Consider the following 17,476-nt stretch of genomic DNA (forward strand, 5'->3'; position numbering starts at 1 on the left):
CACTACAGAAAAGTGCAATTCCTCAAATTCAAATTCGAATTGCATATTATGGATGCCCTAATTTGAACTACTATATCTGTATAGTGCACATACAGTGAAGTCCCACTACCACATACAGATATCCATGACACACAATAACAAAAACAAAATAACAACATTAATCTGGAGAAAAGCTCATCTACAAGACAGTAAGAACACAACATGTTTCCACAAAAATGTTCACAAACATTGGTGCATGGCTCTATCACAGAACAGTGAGAATCCAGGAAATCTGCTTTCCTGGAACTTAAAACGAAAACAACTAGCAAACAACAATGTGCACCTTAGTGGTGGCTGTACTGTGCTCCCCTGGGGCCTCACACAGAGAGAAAGGTTCTATGAGCGACAACTTCATGGATACAGGCAGAGAGGACACGTTCTTCAAGATCAGCTTCTCATACAGGGGCCGCACACTCTCCCCTTTGACCTGTAACACATATACAAATCCTTAATTAAATGAACCACAATAAAGGACAGGAATGAAGCTGCTGCAGTTTAATCGACAACTAGCTGTTAACTGTGAGCTAATGATGTCTTTAACAAGGTTAAACTATTGTAATTTTCAAAAATTCTGAATGTTAAAATAATCTAAATGCTTTCACTAAACTATACAGAGTTTGGAATATGCTAGACATCCTGTCACAATATCCCTAAACTAAACAACATCTATGTGGCATTTGGTTGTGAATCTCGAAATGCATTAAGGACACCTGTAAGACTGACATAGCTATCTATCAAAGTTGTAGCTTATGGATATTTAACTTTAGCCTTTAACTAGGCTTTAGATAATATTTAAAAATACATGCAACTTACAGAGCATTACAATAGAGAGCATTCAGTATATGCCTTTATTCTAGACAAGGCACTGTTTCTAATTTTTGCTCAAGACTAACCTTCTTTATGTAGAAGTTCAGCTGCTTTGAGGAAATGCTGAGCAGCGGAGCCACAAAGCGACAAGCAATGTCTACAGACATGATTTTCTCCTGATACCCTTGCTGGCCAACTATAGCGTAGCACACCAGACGTTCACGTACAACCTGCGTTGTCGAAAAGAAGCATTATTTACATGTTCTATGCTGCTTACTATGCTACATCATGTCATTTAGTGCATGCGCAAACCTTTAACTTGTAACAAACCATTTCACCTTTGGGGAGTCTGCAGAGACTGTCAGCACCATGTCAGCAGAGCCACCTGGAAAAAGTTCCAGACGAGACGGTCTGAGGCTAACCATCGACTTCTCCCTGCTGGAAGGGAGTGAAGATCCACGTCTTGCATCATCTCTCTGTTTAGGAGTGAAGATAGGGGGTAGGAAGCTTTGGTCGGGCAAGGTGCCACCTTTGCAGAGTTTTGCAGTGGGCTGTGAGGTATCGACCTTCCAGTACATCCGGTGTACTCGCTTGCCATGGTTGCAGAGCTTGAAGTGGTACTGGTATGCTTCATGACTTACAAAGTAGAATAAAGACGAAGGATAGTGTCAGTGTCGTATTATCCACATCTACATCGTGAATTAATAACTAGGAAACGCTCCATTTTAGTCTATGAAAATGGGATTTCTACCTGAAGTGGGTGCCCAGGTCAAGGCTGGGACCAAAAGGCCTGTCACTGACAATTGTAGTGCCAGTGCCAGTGGCAGACAGGAGGACAGTGAGTGGCTGACTGTCCTGTATGGAAACCTCTAACTTGCCCTCAAACGGAACTGTATCCTTCAGATTCACCACGACCTTGAGCTCCACCTGGCTCCATGGTGGCACCTCCCCCTCACTGGGCTCAATACGCCAAAAGGGCTTTCTGATGGTCTAAGGAAGCAGAAACAAAAATCTGAGTCTATTCATAGTGTGAACATCATGAGCTGAGGAAAAAACACAAAGCAGCGTAGAAGCTCCAATAGGTCGTTCCAGCACTAAATGTGATGCATGAAAATATCAAGTGGGAGCATTTTCTATAACTGTGCTGCAAAGGTTTGCTATGAATGAACTCTGAGAGATAAGAGATTAAGAGAGAGCAAGAGATGAAAGTTGAAGTCTAGTCAACAGTAAAGGTTAACAGCATTTTTTGTGCATAAATGTTACACCAAACAGTGAGACTACATAATTTTATCATTAAAGTCTATCTAAATTGGTAAAATGTCACAATTTGGTTTAAAATGACTAGTGCAAAGGAAGCCCCTTATTCTCATTCTCAAATTTAAGCAGCAACTAATTATTTCAAGAGTTACCATAGCAGTAAAATCATTAGCTCATAAATTACATATCCAATTAGACTGATAATTGATCAATCACAGCAATTAAGAAAGTCGGACTGCTAATACGTGAACAGATCTATGGTTGGACAGATATGAAGTAAATAGTATGCGCCTGCCTGTCTAAGTCACAAATGGTATTTTTATTTTCTTGGGTGAGTGTTTGTACCATTGGAGTGGTAAAGTGAGCTGGAATAGGCGAGTGGTTTGACAGGAGCAGGGTTTTGCCAATGTCCATCAGAACTGGGATTTTGCCAAAGTGTAGCTGTGTGGTTTGAATGTGAACTAGTGGCCCGTGCCCAATACATGATAAGGCCACTTCCTGAAACAGAACAGAAGTAGGATTAGAGAATAAGCACCATGCCGGTATTCAGACCTACACACAACTTGCACTCCCACACATGCACTTCCACTGACCAGGGGTGGCTGGGAGCTCCCAAATACAGCAATACGTATCGTGTGATGCAGCATTCCAGGGGCCTTAGCTAGGAGACGCACAGGAAGCTCCTCGGAGCTGCCCGGATGAATCACTCCTCTGGGTGCAGAACTGCCTAAAAGCAGCGAAGAATTATCCTCATATTCCTGAAAACAGGGAGAGCAAAAAGAAAAACTAAATCATAAGTTTTAATGTCAGCATACAGATCGGGTACAAAATGTGTTTAGGTAAGTTGCTTCAGTGCATGTGTAATAACAGATTGCATTTATATAGCGCTTTTCTAGGGACCCAAAGCGCCCCCCTGAACCACGGTCGCCCACAAGTTGCCTCAGTGCATGTGTACACAAAGAATCTATCTCTGCTATATATATATATATATATATGAAGCACAGTCACTGATTATATAAGGAAAGCTTTTGTTGCCCTTTGTCTCAAAAATCCAAATCAATTCAAAGCAAAATAACACAAATAAAACTTAAACGCTTTCTTAGCAGTTACATGACACAGTTTTGTGGAACCACCTGACATAACTTTCTAAACTTAATCCCAAATAAACATCTTTTGAGTGAAATACAAGAAACACACGCAGAGTTCCAAAATAAGAAGAGTGAGCTGTTTATTAGGCTGAGAAGACGAAATCAAATCAGACACAGTGTTGTTTGTGGGCGATTGTGGCTCAAGAGTTGGGAGGTCGCCTTGTAATCGGAAGGTTCCAGGTCAAGACACTTCACCTGTTGCCTACTGGTGGTGGTCAGAGGTCCTGGTAGCTACAATGTAGCTTGCCATCACCAGTGTGTGAATGGGTGGATGACTGTATGTAGTGTAAAGCGCTTTGGGGTCCTTAGGGACTAGTAAAGTGCTATACAAATACAGGCCTTTTACCATTTGATTATATTTAGACAAAGCCAGTTCTTTTGTTTGCTCATTTCCAATCTTTATGCTCATGGCTCCACAGTGTAACTGTTTACACATTTGCCTAACAAGTGAAAGATCCCAGTTTGTTCTAAGGAAGAGACACAAATCCCTTAGCAGTTGCATCAGGAACAGCGTCTGATATAGAAATCTGCCAAATCAAATTTGTGGAGCTACCTGTGGTGACCCTTTGTGGCAAGCAACGAACTAAAAGTGGGTATTTCTAATTTTTACGCTAAGCTAACTTTCTCCTGGCTCCAACTTCATATTGATTGAAAAGGAAAGGTACAGTGTAAAACACTTTAGTGGCTGCCAAAACATGTAAACTCTATAATTGTTGTTGCTCCGGTGATCCATCCAACCTGATCAAGCATGCCGTAGCAGGCAGGCAAATTGCTGGGGTTGGTCAACCGCACTTTCTGTTCGAAGGGTTGATTGAGGAAACACCTTTCAAAGTGTAGCACTGGAGTATCCACCAAAATCTGAGGCACAACACACCTATCAACAAAGGGGAAAAAAGCAAGTCAGACAATCAGGAGAAAAACAAGGAAAAGGTGAGGAGAATAAAAGATGTGTATTTGCACTTCATCATGCCTAAACTCTATCAATCCTCCAAGTTCAAGTTCAATGGATGCAAACAAACAAAAGTGCAACAGAGACTACCGGAAGAAAAAAAGCTACATTGCTTTAGGAAAAAAGATGACAGAAGAGATTACTTAACACTCACCCTACTAATTGGGATCCTTAAGGGATGCTTGACTTGAAGAGTTGGTAATGAACATAATATGTTCCATTTAATCTCTAATGACAAATACAGCTGAGTAAAAACTACTATACTTTGAATGGTTTTAAAGAAAAAATATAGTAATGTATGTCGTTTCATGGATTTTCTGGGTCTCATCCACCAACCAAGACACCACAACAAAGACATTTTATTCTATTTTCCTATATCAGATGGATGGTCATTCATTCTTATTCATCATTTTTTATTACGTTTCCCTTTTCAAAGGGAAAAAGATTTTCAGTCTTAGGCTAATAGAGAATAAAGATCTGTGTAAATGGGCCCAGTATGACATGTTAGATTCATTTTGCTGTGACAGAAATGACTTCAATAACTGTTTATTTGAGTACGTCTGGACATTAAGCATGTTTATGTACCTAGCATTTATAGGCAGAGTCAGAATTTCCTCCCCAACACCTTCAACATCCACCACCAGTGACAGCTGGTATGTCCTGACTGTGTTGGAGCACAGTGTGACCTGTACAAACATCGCACAGACATACAACAAGACCACAAATACACCAATACACAGACAGGACAACAAGTGTCTAAGGTTAAAAAGAAAGGAAAGTTCATTAATGTCACCTTCAGCTTTAAAGACCCCAGTATCGACAGAGTAACCACCATGATGATGACTGCTGGCTAGAGATCTGATTATTTTCTAAACCAGCAAAATATGTCAATGAGATTTACTAATCCTTCAAGATTGCCCAGATATTTTTTATATTATCTAAATAATCTACATAACTTACATGTATATAAAAATAAAAACAGAATATTTGAGGTTTTTTCCTACTATTTCATAACATGAAAACACTGATTGCTGGAATATTTTGTCAGTGGCGGGGATGGTGTTAATAAACTGTACCTTAATGTCAACATCGGACACGCTACGCACTGAGCCTGCTGCCGGGCTGACCGTGAACTCCACAGGGCATGGATGAAGATCTCTAGCAGTATAACCTTGCCAATCTTTCAGTGACTCATCCGAAATCTGTTTGAATGAGCTAACACTAGGAGAGCCCAGCCCGTCTCCCAAGACACGCAGGATGAAGTTCACGGGTACAAAGGAAGGGTTGAAGAGCGTACAACCAACTGTTACTGGAAAACCTATGCAGGGAGATTAAAAGAAGCCAATATGAGAAAATGTGAAAATATTAAGATGATGTCTGTCATTATTCTCTGGATATATGTTATAAAAACTAGAAGAGCAAAAGTGATGTACCAAAGGCTACATCCCCAAAATTAAGCTCTGAAACACTGAAGTGGATTGTGGGACAAATGACGGAACCCCTGCAAAGAAGAGACAAAGAAACCTTGAAACCTCGGGAACAATAAGATTTGAAAATATGCAGTGAGAGTGTAATAGACCCACTACTACAGCTGGGTCAGCTTTTATTTGTGCTGTGTTACATGTAAATGTCCTGGCAGAGAACTGGCTCGCTGCTTGCTAACTTTACCCAACAGTGAAGGTCAGTGGTTGAGGTTGTCCTGCCACACTTAGCAGCAACTCCTCAAAGAATGAACCCAGAATGGGACTGCAGAACGATACTTCCACTATCTGGCAGGTGCCAGAGGGAACAACACCTTCCTCGGGATTGAAGGAGAAACAGCGGCCAAAAGTGGTGTCAGGACTTGACCACCTGAAAGGGGCATCAATTGGCCCTTTGTTTGACAACTGCACCTGAAGAATGAATTCTTGTATGAGAACAAATACCCAATATTGATCATCTAAATACAAAATGTGTTTCATGGAGTAGATGAATTAATAAAAAGGTGGTAGAGTCTTTCAGCATTACATTTGTGCATTAAAACTGTCAAAAGAAAAACTTTGGATTTTGTTTTTATTTTATTTTACAGCTTTGTTAACAATATATGCTGTTTTGTTATCTTGTGGATAAGAACTATAACCTTGCAGTGCATCCACCAAGGCTGAATTCAACTCACACAAAGTTGTAGCTCAAGCATTCTACATTAGAGCCATACTGGGAATAACATAACGTGTTCACACTGGCTTGGTTTTTCTTACCTCTTGACGAAATCTTTCACCTATGAATAAATCTTTTAAGTTCATCCCATCATAGTTAAGCACAAGTTGAGGGCCCGTGCCTTTGCCCTTGACTGTGAGGGGTAACGGTGATTCACATCCTAAGATGACAAACAGCCATGATGAAAGAGTTACAATAGAACTAAAGACAGAGAAAGGAAAATTGTAGGGCCACAGGAAAGAAAACATCACACAGATTTTATGCATGTGACGGTGAAGTTTAAAAGTTGCCTCTGTGTTTCTGTGATTTTGCTCTATTTTTTAACAATGTAAACATGACTAAAATGGACAAAAAGTACTGATTAAACTGATAACATTATGAATTATTATCTTTTGCTGCTGTATGTGTGTGTGTTTGAGAAACCGGAATAAACCTGTGACATCGCAGTATATGGTTTGTTGATAAAGTCTGGCCTCCTCAGGCTTGAAGATGATGGTGAACTTCGCTGTGGTGCTGGGCCATATTTCCCCCTCCTGAAACACGTAAAGACAACAATAATTATTTTAGTGAATCAAAATGCAAACATTACAAAAACGTAAGAAGAAAACGACTGATTTTTTGGTCAGGCTTTACTCTACACATACACACACACGCAGGTGACCTCCCTAACTCTGTGCTGTCTATCTCTTTGTCCAGGGAATGGGGCTGAGTTGGGGACAGAAGACAGAGCAGCTCATACTTTCTAAAGGTCTCTGGACAGAAAGGCCCTAATCTGTGGTTCTAATGTCACAGAAGAATCAGACAGACGTTATATGCAAACAGTCTTGATCACAAAGTCTGTGTGACAGTTTTAACATCAGATCTGATCAACCTTTTCAGAATTCTGTTCTCACAGCAATAATACAGCTCTGAGGGTAGAGCATGCTGCAAGAAATGATTCACGGAAACATCAACAAATTTCAAGTGCTGTTGCTCCTGTTCCTTCTCCCCACTTAAAACTATTACATTATGCAGACATACTATAGGAGGCATTGTTGCCTCTAGAGTTGATGGAAAAGAAACAATGGGCAATGTAATGACATTTAAGTATTCAACTAATCAGTCTGGCAAGAGGAAAATCATGTGAACACACGACAAGACAATGAAACACAAACACACCGGAGGCTCCACAGTTATACAGTGTGAAAGGGCCAAGAGGTAGTCGTTTGCATCCTGACTTCTGTGTTCCTGTGGGGCTCTGGACTGCAGCGGGAGGTAATGGATCCCTGCAGGGTCAGACTTAAGCAACTGTCCTAGCTCGACTTCTTCCTTCTGCTGGAGCACTGAGCCCTCCCTAGAGACAAGTGGGGAGAGACAGTGAAAAGTATAACAAATAGCAAATGAGGAGGGTCAGAGAGAAAAAGAGGCCAGTAGAAGGACAAAGATCTACAAGACAGAAAGAATGTGATGGGTACCCGAGCTCATTTCTGGCAACACATGCTCTAATAAATACATTTTGTGCTCTTGCATAAATACCTCAGTAAGCTCAGGTCCTCTTCTTGTTGGCTGGGCCACACAGTCCAGCAGTACTGAAGAGGGATGCCACTGTGGTTGGTGAGGGACACTGTGCGTGTACTGATCAGGGAGACATAAGTATTCTCCATCCAGATGGAGTCAGGTTCAAGGTGGATGTTCAGTTCCTCACAAGACCCATGCAGGCTAATGTACACATCTTCACCTGAGTAGAAGATATCATGGTGCTTATGACCAAGTAACTGGTTACCACAGGGTAACATAAGTGGTGGAGAATAGGTATCAAGAGACCTTTTTTGTCTATTTTTGTTTTCATTAGTCATTTGTAAAAATATGGAGGAATACTGTCGGGATTTAAGTGAAATTTAACAGGGTTGCTCTTGTCTAATTGAAAGACAACAGGAGATTCCTAAATACCAGATTCTGGCAGTATACTGTAGAACATAGGTGTCAAACTCTGGCCCACGGGCCAAATTTGGCCCGCAGCCTACTTACATTTGGCCCGCAAAGCCATACCAAATTACTATCAGAGCTGGCCTACTGGTATTATACAGCTAATATATATATTGTTTAGTATTAAGCTTTGCTTGTTCCATATTCAGTTTTTCAGCAAAACGTCTTTGAGTCCATAAGAAAAGATTCATTCTTATATCTGGAGGAATAAATATATTTCAATAAATATTAACGTTAGCCCGCGACTTTGTTGCAGTTTTGAATTTTGGCCCACTGTGTATTTGAGTTTGACACCCCTGCTGTAGAATATTTAGCTGATTTAGAGTTTAGAAATGTGTTATCATAGAATGTAGAACTGTTGTAGAGACACTGACACTGCCCTTAAATAATAAAGGCTGACTCTGTCGTGAACTTAGGAGTAGATTGTACCCCTCCCCCACTTGAGCTGTGAAAGTGAAACAGAGAAGAGTTAATGCTGATTGGAAATTCCCCAGAGGATGTTTTAGGGTGAGGGTTTCAACATTTGTAACTGGATACCTGTGGTCTGGAAGGGAGAGGGGTTTTATGACCTCTAGGGAGTTACCTACACCCACAGTGTTTTAACTGTCACGCACACACATCCACACGCACACTCACTCATGTGCACACACGAGCACTCATATAGGCACGCGGGAACGCGCACATGTAGGCATTCATGTGCTCGTGCACATAGACACAGACAGAGTTTGCAGCACACCGTAGGGGGGGGTTTATGATGGGGTTGTTTCTATAAAGCTGGCTGTAACTAACAAAGGGGTGAAGATTTTTGCAGAGGGACCCACCGGCCTCGTCTTCCCTTCTAGAAGTGCATGCTTAAATGAAGATGAATAAAGATGAATAAAGATTTTGCGAAAATGACTACTGAGTCCGGTGCCATCTCTGGATGCTCGAGGAATAAAAAGAACCGGGGTAAAACTGATTTCCTAACAATACCAAAGCCACTAAGATGTAACATGTACTATGAGAAGAAATCAGGGAGAAGAGAAAACAACCCCTCTGAGATAGCCATACCAAGCAGGAAATGTGATATAATACAGCCATTATGAGCTGAATTTTCATTCCCTAAAGACTGGCTATATTCTCTTTCATCACCTACAGTATGTCACCTTTGACTTCACTGGCCCCCTAACCAACAAACACATACGCACCGCTCTCGCAAGCCCCTTATCAGTGTGTATTTATCTGTTACATCTTGAAGAGTCTTCAACACAAGTCTCATTGGTGTCACAGTTTTGTTTTCTCACCAGTATGGTAGTGCAGCAACAGATCCTGCCTGTGGTTTCCTGTATTCATTGGGTGGAAAACCACAGTCACCTGCATACTCTCGCCAACATCAAGTGACCCAAACTCAGGTCTCACTGAAAAAGGCCTGCAATAATAGGTTACTGTTTTAGAAACTGACAGAGGAAAAGCAAACTTTTAACTAGACCCAACAATAAGTACTGTAAAGTCTAGTTAAAGGTATACCCAAGACTCCATTATGTAATTTTTGATAAGTAGGTAAAAAATGTTTTCTGTTCACTTATGATTCTGAATTTTTTTCTTAAATGTATTTAACTGAGCTTTTCAGATCAGTTTTCACAAGCTGAACTTTAAACATAACTATTCACTGGGTACAAGAATGACTGTTTTACTCTCACCTCTCTGTGTGGAGCCTGAATTTGGCTTTGCTGTTTCCTACATTACAAACAAGTTGAGTCTTCTCAGTTGAAGCTTTCACAGGACACACGGGCAAGTCAAGCTTGTCTCGAAAGTCAAGAATGGCACGTGGCCCAATGGCCCGGATTGGAATCTCAAACTTTTCCCTCTCTGTCACACAAACCAGTCTATGGTGGTAGTCCTGTGTAGACAAGGAGAAAAGCCTGTTGCAACCACACAAACTCTATAAACTCAATATACTTTATTATATCAGTTGTTAAATAATTTTGTGCCACTGAATTTGGGCACACAAGCAGTTCAATTTTATCCAGTTTGATTCTTACACTGAATTTTTATAGCGCCAATTCACAACAACAGTCACCTAAAGGCAGCAAAGACCCTACAGTAATATAGAGACATATATACCACAGATACAATGAGGCTCAGGAAGTGGCAGCCATCTGACGCTGCAGGTTTGGGGTGAGCGAAACAAGCTGTTTATTCCATTAGCTGCTCAGTTATTCAAATGTAAATAACAAACAAACCAAAAATATCATACTTGAGTCCTAACCCTTAAAACAATAAAAAAACGATTCTTTCCTTAATAAACATGAACCAATAATAAAAAAACATTTTTTAAATTATATATGTGACAAAATCAGAAGGTTATTTGTTGAAATAATTAAACATTAAGGAAAATGTATACAAATCAAGTATATTCTCTTGATTAATTTCATATTGTATTTACGTACCAAAATTACACAGAAAATTTACGTGTAATTAATTTAGTTAAATTCAACATTTAGGACAAATTTTTTTTAGTGGATTCTGATTCTAACTGAGACTTCATGAAACATTTATGCAGAAAGTCTGGTAAAGGCTATACAAGATCATATGAGGTTATCCTCATCCTATATGTGGTTATTGTGACTTTGTGTTTTGTTCTCTCAGTCTAGGCTTCTTTGTTTTTGTGCTGCAAAGTCCAATCAAATGCAAACGTCTCTTGTACCTTGTTTTCGTGTGGGGTGAAGAAGACTGTGAAAGTGGCAGACATTCCTGGTGCAACGTTGCTGCGTGCATCACTTGAAGGCAAAACACTGAAATACACGGAGTTCTGCTGCTCCAGCTTCACTTGCCGTGAAACCTGAACAAAAAAATAAACATAAACTGTAGATAAGTGCATAAACCCAGCACAGCAAGAAGGACAAAGGTAGTGATTATTAATCATTGCTTGAAAATGGTATCTTATTCAGATTTCCTCCAGTCAGCAATGACCTTTTCTTCACACTCCCCACATTTTCTCTTTTTCAAATAGTCATGCTGTGGTTGTGTTGTTTCACAAATGTTTCTGATTCAAATATAGGCTTGACAGTCATGCTGATTTCAAAATTATTTGATCTTCATTACTCTTATTGATTAATATACCTTGTCATTGTTGAGAAGCAGCAATGGTAACTTGTAGGTCTGTCCAGGAGAGAAATTTTGGAAGACCAACTCAGAAGGGTAGGGCTGAAAAAGCGGCTGATCTATATCTGGAAAAGAACCCTAGCCAAACACACATACAGAGACAATGCTTTAGATTTCAAATTCACCTCATACTTTGCACAAAATACGTATTGAACAGTGCATTTGCTTTGCTGCTTTGTGAGCACAAACACATGATAATATTTGTAAATATTTAAACAAGCTTTTTATTCATATTGATGTAATGATCAGAAAAGAAAACATGTTTTTCCTAATTAACAGTGAAAAGATGGACACACAGTATGATGCCAATAATATGAATCATCTCTTTTTTATGCAGTCCTAGCTTTTGTGCAGATGCAATTTTAAAATATACAATCAATTATGGGCAGAAAATATAATGTGGCGACAACTCTACAAATGATGAGCGTGAAAAATCACCAGACTGGTGATCAGGCAAATGTGCTATGATTGAGTCAAATTCCTGATTATTTCAACCTTGGCCTTTCTACAGTTCTTCACCTGAAGGGTCTGAGCTGTTTCTGCAGCACAAGAGTCTCTACATATTGCTAGGCAATAGGCTAGGCAGGAGTAAGTGATATCAAAGAAAATATTTAAAAATAAGAACTCCCTTTCAATTTGCACCTTTTACGGTAGACTGTTGCCACTGTTATTGTTGGTTCCCAGTTAATGTTATACCGCATCACTGTGTGTAATAGGAAGAAAGTTTTTTAAACTAGTGTGATATCACAGAATTATAGCTGGCATTTACTTTGCGATGTGGAGCGGCGCTCAGGTCAAGCAACTCCAGGATGCGAGGTGGGTGCACCTCAGCTGTGTTACTCAGGCGCTCCTCTGTGGACTGCAACATCTCCTGGGAGAAAACTGATGGAGTCACCTGCAAACACACAGCAACACAGGCCTATTTACGGTCTCCTAATCAGCAGTAATGAGGCGTTGAGCTGTAGGCTATTGCTCTTGAAACAGCTCAGCTTACAGCTCTAATGCTTGCATATACATAAACTCAAACAATATTAATTTTGTGCATCATTTTTTGGGTATTGTATTTTCTACATAATCCTCTGTCATTGGTGCACCTAAAGCAAAAAAACAACTAATTGCACTTAGTCTCTCTGAAGGAAAATGATTTTAGCTTAATTCTAAATCTAAATGAATAACATAACTGCAAAACTGCTTATGCAATATTTATGCTTTTATCATTAATAATTATAATTATTATTATTAATTTTATTATGCAGTTAGAGAGATAAATGCCACAAGATTGTAAAAACGAGCATCTGCAGCAGATAGAATATTTTTTACAATTTGATTTGATTATCTGTCATTACCTATCTTATATTTCTGAACATGTTATTTTCCATATCTAATGAGGGAGCTTTTATTTTGGAAATCTGACTATTTAAAATCTTGATGGATTCCAATATCTAAACGGAAACAAAGCAAACTGGTGGCTTCTCGTAACAAACTAAGTCTTTTAGTTTCAAAATATCACAGATTGAAGTCTTTATAAAATCTAAAGACTATCTGGATGCACTTATTTTGAAAATATTAAATATTTTAGAGCATGAGATGAAATGACAACTAATGCAGAGTAGAAAATGTTAATCCCTCCACTGCATCCCTGAACATTGTAACTAGTTTCTGTCAGGTGTGTAACAGCGCAGCTCACACTGATGATGAGCCTAATTTTTTCTTTTTAACAATCTTACCAAATAAGTAAGCAAGTATGGACTTCAATATTCCACATTCTGACCTGAGAAAATTGTAAGTGAAGTGGAAGAGAGCTAAAATGGTTAGGCTGAGGTCAATGCAACAAAACACTGTAGTCATGTAATTCATTTTGTTCCCTATGAGAAGCCAAAGTGATTATTAGGACAACGTGTCATTTTAAGCATTATTTAAAAAAGAATGGGACAGCGTGCAAGAAGTAGGTCACAAGAAAATAGAATGCTGTTTATTTGTCAGAAAATCCCACTTCTGACATCTGCTGTAACATCTTCATTTCCTTGTCACCTCAAAGCTGTCATATGGCTATATTTCACAACATAACTTGCAAGCAGCTTCAAAATTACAGAGATAAAAGGAAAAAAATGCAAGTTAGAACCTCACCCTCCTTGTTTTCCCCTCCTTCACACGCTTATTGTTGCATAGCAGGGACGCCTTTTTCTTCACCTGAGTGATGCTCATTCTGAATATGTTGTATGGCAAAATCACCTGCAAGAATGGAAACAGAAGAACACAAGAGAACACATGGAGTCATAAACTAGACATCCATTTTTTTATGTTTCAGTTATCATATCAGGTTCAGAAGTAGCATTAGGGTGTGTCTTTAACAACTGAAATCTATATGCTGTATTATTATTATTATTATTAATCCTTTATTTATCCAGGTAAAAAATCTCATTGAGATTAAAAATCTCATTTCCAAGAGAGACCTGGCAAACAGTGGACATGGTATACCATGTCCACTTCAGTTTATGTCATACATACTTATGGTACAGTAATTTGAAGATTTAGATTCAATTTCAGAAATCAAGTGCTTTCTCAGCATGGCCGCATGACTGTTTAATGAAATATGGGTTTTTTGAATCAGTAAAAGGAAATTTGTCATTGATGTCACCGTAGAAACATTTGATTAACCAAAAAGAAGAAAAAAATGGGGTGTATATATATATATATATATATATATATATATATATATATATATATATATATATATATATATATATATATATATAAAGAGAGAGAGAGAGAGAGAGAGACCACGACATCACATTTATTCAGAAATCTTTGTGTTAGCTGGTAAGTTTAAGAAACCCCTAGACGGAGTGCAGTGCTCCGTGTGAATAAGAACATTTTGGAGCACTGACGAAGAAGAGGAGCATAAACAGTCTCTAAAGCCTAGCTGTTTTATTCGTGTTTGCATTGTTTTTATGCTAACAGTTGTACTGTTCGCTGAGTTTTGCACTTCATTATATTCTCACTCTCTTAAGCACTTCACAATACTTAAACCGTGGATCCCGTAGTTGTACATACAGTATAGGCTGTAAGAACTCTATGCGTTCACTTTAACGTTAATAATGGATCGTTTAACAGACTGCACAAACAAGCATCTTAATAAGAACTCACCGTTGTGTCGAAGAACTTTTTACCTTACATCAAGCCCTCTGTCAGCCAGTTACCAGCGCGCAAGTCAGTGTTGTCTTGGTTCGTTGTCGTGGCAACACACTTACCAACGTCTCAGTATAGGGTCTGCTGATTGGCTCGAGCTGTGACAGACAAAAAGCAGGCTTTCTCATACATGGTTGTTTTTGAATACAACAACTATCACGTAAGTTTGTAAAAGCAAGTAAAATGACTAATTGATTAAAAAGTGATTATATTTAATTGTTGTTATTCAGCATTATTATGAGCTTTATTTATATGTTACTCAAAGTCTCCATAGTTGTAAAGTTTTTGAATCAGTCACAGTGCATATATATGTTTTCACTTTTCTCTTTCCAGGAAGGGAGAAAAGCATATAACTAAGAAAAAACTGACAAAAATGATCAAACACCAGAGTTTTGCAAGTACCTCACAACTAATATTCTAACTTTGTTTGTTGGTTCTGATAGTTGGATTTGCTTAAAAGTACTAAGATGGTAAAAAGTCCGTTTTTACAGCAAACAAAACAGTTGTAAGTAAATGTAAGTAATTTGTAAGTAATAGTTCCTAAATTATTACGATTATTACTTAATGCTTACTCCCACAGTCCAAAGACATGCAGTTAGTGGGGATAGGATAATTGACAGGCATGTGCAGAGGGGGGGGCGGAAGGGGCTTGAGCACCCGCCCCTTTCCTGATGGGTGCCCAAAGTGCCCTTTTGTTGAGGCAATTATTTTTTTATATGTGTGCGTGCGTGCGGAGTCCTGCCCCTCAACAATAATATTTAACTATTAATCACAGTTTTGCTAAATAAAAGGATCTGGCTTGTATTAGTCACATGATCACATTTAACCAATGATCGCCCTTGACGGCAGAACGCGCTGGTTACGAGCCGGGAACGAGCTCACAAAGAGCACGCGCAATTTTTGCGGTCCGGAGCTGTAGGAGAAACACAAGTTAACTCAGAGACACAGACTGATGCGACAAAACCAGTAAGTAGGTGTACAGCGTACACTGTAGTGTGTAGCACACAGGAGTATTAGCTTATTACGTACACGTTGGTAAGCTGTCTTGTTGCAACTGACGAACTAAAACAAACGAGCGTGCTGTGCAACAGCGCGACAAACATTACCTGTCCTTTTATTAACTGCACAAGTAGTGCTGGTCACAGCTGCTGGCTACCTGTGTAAGGCTGTCATGGGTCTGTAGCTCTGTCCACCGTTTTAGGGAACATATTTAGTTTTAAAGTATTTAGAACATATTTAGTTTTAAAGTAAGTTTCCGGGCTTTTCCTGCCTTTCTGGAGGGATTATATTTCACTAAAAAACGATCTAATATGCATGTCCACATAATAATGATTATAATTATAATATTTAAAAAACACGCTGTATTTTAAAGAACATACATTAAGAAACAGATTATATTAGATTTATATTTTAAATAAGACAAAATGCTGATTTTACAGCAGCAAAATTATTGTATCTCTACAGTTTAAAAACGTAATAAGCTTTCTCCCTGCACAGAGTGGATAGTGAAACAAATGGAATCATCATAAATACATTATTTCATATTTATTACTTTTTCCCCCTCATTGCTTTATTATTTTAGCTCTAGTAATAAATAATAAGGGTAGGATTCTGGATCAGCACCATGATGGAAACTTGTGCCCACAGTATATACAGTATTCTGAAGAAGGTCTAAAATGTCACTGTGTGTGCATGTGTGTGTTTTATGTATATGGATTTTTAAATTATTACTCATGATATATCATTGTCCAGACATGGCTGGTAAGGACATGAGGAGGAAACAGTAGGAGCTGTGTGAGGCTACTAAAGGTAGTGGATCCCTCAGCAGCTGGATTACAAAGAGCACAGGTAACATTAACACATGTACCAGTTGTTGGAGAGGTATTCCAGTATAAACAAAAATAATAAGCACAACTGAAATGTTTTGCTTCTATAACATTTTTCTGTCATCATTTTATTATAGATTAAGTGTAAGAGTTGTTAAGTGTGGATAATTAAATAATAGTTTATTGCAATAGCAAGTTGTGCCTTGTTCTCAGATGGACAGCAAGTGGAGAGTGATATATGAAATGATGGGATGGAAGGAAGAAGAGAAGCAAAGAGTGATTCACAGTCTAGTTTATTTCTCAGTTTTTGTTGCCTTATGGTTCCAAGCGCTGTCACCAATCTTTGCATTTTGTTATTATCTCATGACACTTGTTTAATCAGTTACCATCTCTCCTATGGACTTTTTAATGTCTACAGTCTCAGATCAGCACAGCCCTGCCCTCCAGCACTATCAGCAGCAGGAGCAGCAGCAACACCTTAACAGCAACATTGTACCCATCAGGTAAAACATAGGCTACGTTTGCTTTGCCTTGTTGCCCATATTAGATTCTTGATGAATGTGTGTTGTTGTTATTCAGCCTGGTTCAATGTGCCCCTTTTTAGCTTTGAGCACTCGCCCCTTTAAACGTTTCTGCATGGCCCTGATAATTGATTAATCTAAATTGCTCATAGGTGTGAATGTGGGAGTGAATGTGAGAGCAATTGGTTGTCTATGGCTGTGTCCCTCCGTGTTAGCCCTGCGACAGACTGGCCACCTGTCCAGGGTGTACCCCGCCTCTCACTCTAAGACAGCTGGGATAGGCTCCAGTAGAGCAGGGCGATATGACCAAAAATATTTATCACGATATACATTTGAAGATTTGCGATAACGATATAACTGACGGTTTAATTGACACTAGACAAAATACTTTACAACTCCACAACTTTACTAGTGCAAAAAACCCCATTAATGCAT

At 39.0% G+C, this 17,476-nt stretch overlaps 1 protein-coding gene across 2 annotated transcripts in view; it reads right to left on the minus strand.

The window, feature by feature from the left end:
- LOC113007533 (hydrocephalus-inducing protein-like) overlaps positions 1 to 14,750 on the minus strand; it is a 55,120-nt gene extending 40,370 nt beyond the window's left edge. For both annotated transcript variants that reach the window (XM_026144201.1, XM_026144200.1), the window contains exons 1-22: positions 14,653 to 14,750; positions 13,633 to 13,737; positions 12,275 to 12,400; positions 11,464 to 11,583; positions 11,048 to 11,182; positions 10,041 to 10,240; positions 9,645 to 9,769; positions 7,912 to 8,113; positions 7,555 to 7,729; positions 6,830 to 6,929; positions 6,438 to 6,556; positions 5,869 to 6,092; positions 5,634 to 5,701; positions 5,277 to 5,518; positions 4,786 to 4,886; positions 3,990 to 4,125; positions 2,697 to 2,861; positions 2,449 to 2,601; positions 1,598 to 1,836; positions 1,185 to 1,482; positions 933 to 1,076; positions 323 to 466 (exon numbers count right to left, since the gene is read on the minus strand). In XM_026144201.1, the coding sequence (XP_025999986.1) occupies positions 323 to 466; positions 933 to 1,076; positions 1,185 to 1,482; positions 1,598 to 1,836; positions 2,449 to 2,601; positions 2,697 to 2,861; positions 3,990 to 4,125; positions 4,786 to 4,886; positions 5,277 to 5,518; positions 5,634 to 5,701; positions 5,869 to 6,092; positions 6,438 to 6,556; positions 6,830 to 6,929; positions 7,555 to 7,729; positions 7,912 to 8,113; positions 9,645 to 9,769; positions 10,041 to 10,240; positions 11,048 to 11,182; positions 11,464 to 11,583; positions 12,275 to 12,400; positions 13,633 to 13,710 (3,294 nt within the window). In that variant the 5' untranslated portion in view covers positions 13,711 to 13,737; positions 14,653 to 14,750. The remainder of the gene's footprint in view (positions 1 to 322; positions 467 to 932; positions 1,077 to 1,184; positions 1,483 to 1,597; positions 1,837 to 2,448; positions 2,602 to 2,696; positions 2,862 to 3,989; positions 4,126 to 4,785; positions 4,887 to 5,276; positions 5,519 to 5,633; positions 5,702 to 5,868; positions 6,093 to 6,437; positions 6,557 to 6,829; positions 6,930 to 7,554; positions 7,730 to 7,911; positions 8,114 to 9,644; positions 9,770 to 10,040; positions 10,241 to 11,047; positions 11,183 to 11,463; positions 11,584 to 12,274; positions 12,401 to 13,632; positions 13,738 to 14,652) is intronic.
- Positions 14,751 to 17,476: the final 2,726 nt, after the last annotated feature.

Source organism: Astatotilapia calliptera, chromosome 16, assembly GCF_900246225.1.
Source record: "Astatotilapia calliptera chromosome 16, fAstCal1.2, whole genome shotgun sequence".
Taxonomy (NCBI): domain Eukaryota; kingdom Metazoa; phylum Chordata; class Actinopteri; order Cichliformes; family Cichlidae; genus Astatotilapia; species Astatotilapia calliptera.